The sequence below is a fragment of the Mandrillus leucophaeus genome, unplaced genomic scaffold (genome assembly GCF_000951045.1).
Source record: "Mandrillus leucophaeus isolate KB7577 unplaced genomic scaffold, Mleu.le_1.0 Scaffold1689, whole genome shotgun sequence".
Lineage (NCBI taxonomy): Eukaryota > Metazoa > Chordata > Mammalia > Primates > Cercopithecidae > Mandrillus > Mandrillus leucophaeus.
In genome coordinates this window covers 12,712-15,140 of record NW_012101686.1, presented here as the reverse complement: position 1 = coordinate 15,140, position 2,429 = coordinate 12,712, and the positions used below count along the sequence as shown (strand labels likewise).

Here is a 2,429-nt window from a genome sequence, read left to right as displayed (position 1 = left end):
GTGTTCTGAGAAATAAAAGGCCTGTATGAGAAGAAGGGGCAGGGCCAGTCGCGGTGGCTCATGCCTGTAATTTCAGCTTTTTGAGAGGCTGAGGCAGGCGGATCACTTGAGGTCAGGAGTTTGAGAACAGCCTGGCCAACATGGTGAAACCCTAGCTCTATGAAAAATATGAAAAGTAGCTGAGCATGGTGGCATATGCCTGTGGTCCCAACTACTTGGGAAGCTGAGGCAGGAGAATCAGTTGAACCTGGGAGGCAGAAGTTACAGTGAGCCAAGATCGCACCACTGCACTCCAGCCTGAACAACAGAGCAAGACCGTGTCAAAAAAAAAAGACAAAGATTTAAGCTTTGAGAAGTAGGGAAGGGTCAGATCAGGTAGGCCCTGGCAGGTTATGCTAGGAAGAAGCCTAAATATTTTTTCTTTTTTTTTTTGAGATGGAGTCTCCCTCTGTCGCCCAGGCTGGAGTGCAGGGGCCAGATCTCGGCTCACTGCAAGCTCCGCCTCCCGGGTTCACGCCATTCTCCTGCCTCAGACTCCCGAGTAGCTGGGACTACAGGCGCCCACCACCTCGTCCGACTAATTGTTTTTATTTTTAGTAGAGACGGGGTTTCACCGTGTTAACCAGGATGGTCTCGATCTCCTGACCTCGTGATCCGCCCATTCGGCCTCCCAAAGTGCTGGGATTACAGGCGTGAGCCATGGCGCCTGGTGTGCCCCCCTCTCTTGAGTCTTTACCTGCCATCTTCTCTGGGTGTCTGTCTTCTTCTCGGGTCTTCCCGCCCAGCCCCCTTCTCTGGGTACCCGTACTTCTTATGGGTCTTTGACCCCCATCTTTTGTAGATGTAGTTTCTCCTTTCTCACTGTCTTTGTCTCCCTTTCTCCGAATCTCCCTCTGGGGCCTCTGTCCCTCCTCCAGATCTCTGTCTTTCTCAGGGCCTCTGTCCCTTTCACTCTGGGTTTCTGCCCCCTTCGCTCCAGGGCTCTGTCCCTGTCTCCTAGGTTTCTGCCTCTCTCTGTGGGGTGCCTGTGCTCCAGGTCTGTTTCTGAATCTCTCTTGGACTTTGCCTTCAATGACTGTAGGTGTCTCCGCCTCTTTGACTCTGTCCCCACCTGATGGCAGCTCCCCTAGTACCCAAGGCCTTAGGGTTCGTCTTCCCCATTGGTCCCAATATGAGGGATCCCCCCATAACCCCCATTCCTGGCTGTCCTTTCACATCCCGTCTCCCCTCTCAGCTCGGTGTCCGGGCTGAAGCAGACACTGCTGGCGGAGTCCGGGGATCTGACCAGCTACAGCCACCGGGTGTTCTCGGCCTGTGACTTCGGCCCCTGCGGGGACGTCCACGTGCGGCTGTGCCAGCGCATCATCTTGTACGAATTGCAGGTGCAATTAGGGGGCAAGTTATGCAACGGGGTAGGGACCAGACCCGACTGGGCTGAGATAACGCACAGGACCTAACCCGGTGATGGGGCCTAGGTGCGACTAGGGGGCGGGGTCTGCAACGGGGTAGGGACCAGACTGGACCGGGCTGACATAACGCACAGGGCCTAACCCGGTGATAGGGCCTCCGGAGAGACGCTAGGCAGCTCCTTCTCCAAGAAAGTCAGGTCCTGGGGAATGAGAGGGTTGAGAGGAGGCCGCGATAGGGCTACCCGAGATCCAAGGGTGTAGGAAAAGGATGCGCCAAGGCTGGGATCGGTGGCTCATGCTTGTAACCCCAGTACTTTGGGAGACCGAGGCAGGTGGATCGCTTGAGTCTAGGAGTTCGAGACCAGCCTGGGCAACATAGGGAGGCTCCCTCTCTACCAAAAAAAGCAAGCACAAGAAGCGGGTGGGGCTTTAAGGCAATTTGGTTCAAAGTTAAGTGATGGGAGCGACCAGCGGGGCGTCTTGATATAGATGAACTGGAACTTCAGGCCAGGCATTAAGCGCAGGGCCGCCTGGGGGCGGAGCCTCTGATGGGCAGGGCTGACCAGGGGCGGATCTTGAGGGTGTTGGGCGGAGCTTCAGGGGCGGGGCCCGGGGTGCTGAGATTGGCCGCGCAGGGATGGGGACTTGGGTTGCTGGATCCGGCCACGGAGGGGCGGGGCTGTAAAGGGCCACTGGTTTCTTAGAGCGCCCCGGGGCGGGTGGAACCGGGACTGCAGAGGTTGTTAGCTGGTGGGGAGACGGCTGCATCAGTTCACGTTGAGGAGGATCTCTGGAGAGCCAGGCCTGGGGAACCCAGAGGCCAGCGCCTTGGGAAATGAGGTCCAAGCGGGCATCTCTCCTGCCTTCAGGTGGAGCTGGAGGAGACAGTGGTGCGGCGCCAGGCTGCCGTGCGGACTCTGGGCCAGGAAGCCAGGGTTTGGTTGGTGCGGGTGCTGCTCAACCTGCTGGTGATCGCACTCCTTGGGGGAGCCTTCTATGGCATCTACTGGGCTACAGAGA

The 2,429-nt window shown here is 57.6% G+C and overlaps 1 protein-coding gene across 1 annotated transcript in view; it reads left to right on the top strand.

Annotated features, from left to right (window-relative positions):
• Window positions 1-2,429, top strand: part of LOC105537083 (transmembrane channel-like protein 4) — a gene marked incomplete at its 5' end in the record, with an annotated part of 22,363 nt that overhangs the window by 8,790 nt on the left and 11,144 nt on the right. The window contains 2 exons of the mRNA XM_011976556.1: window positions 1,235-1,382; window positions 2,279-2,424. Of these exons, the coding sequence (XP_011831946.1) occupies window positions 1,235-1,382; window positions 2,279-2,424 (294 nt within the window). The remainder of the gene's footprint in view (window positions 1-1,234; window positions 1,383-2,278; window positions 2,425-2,429) is intronic.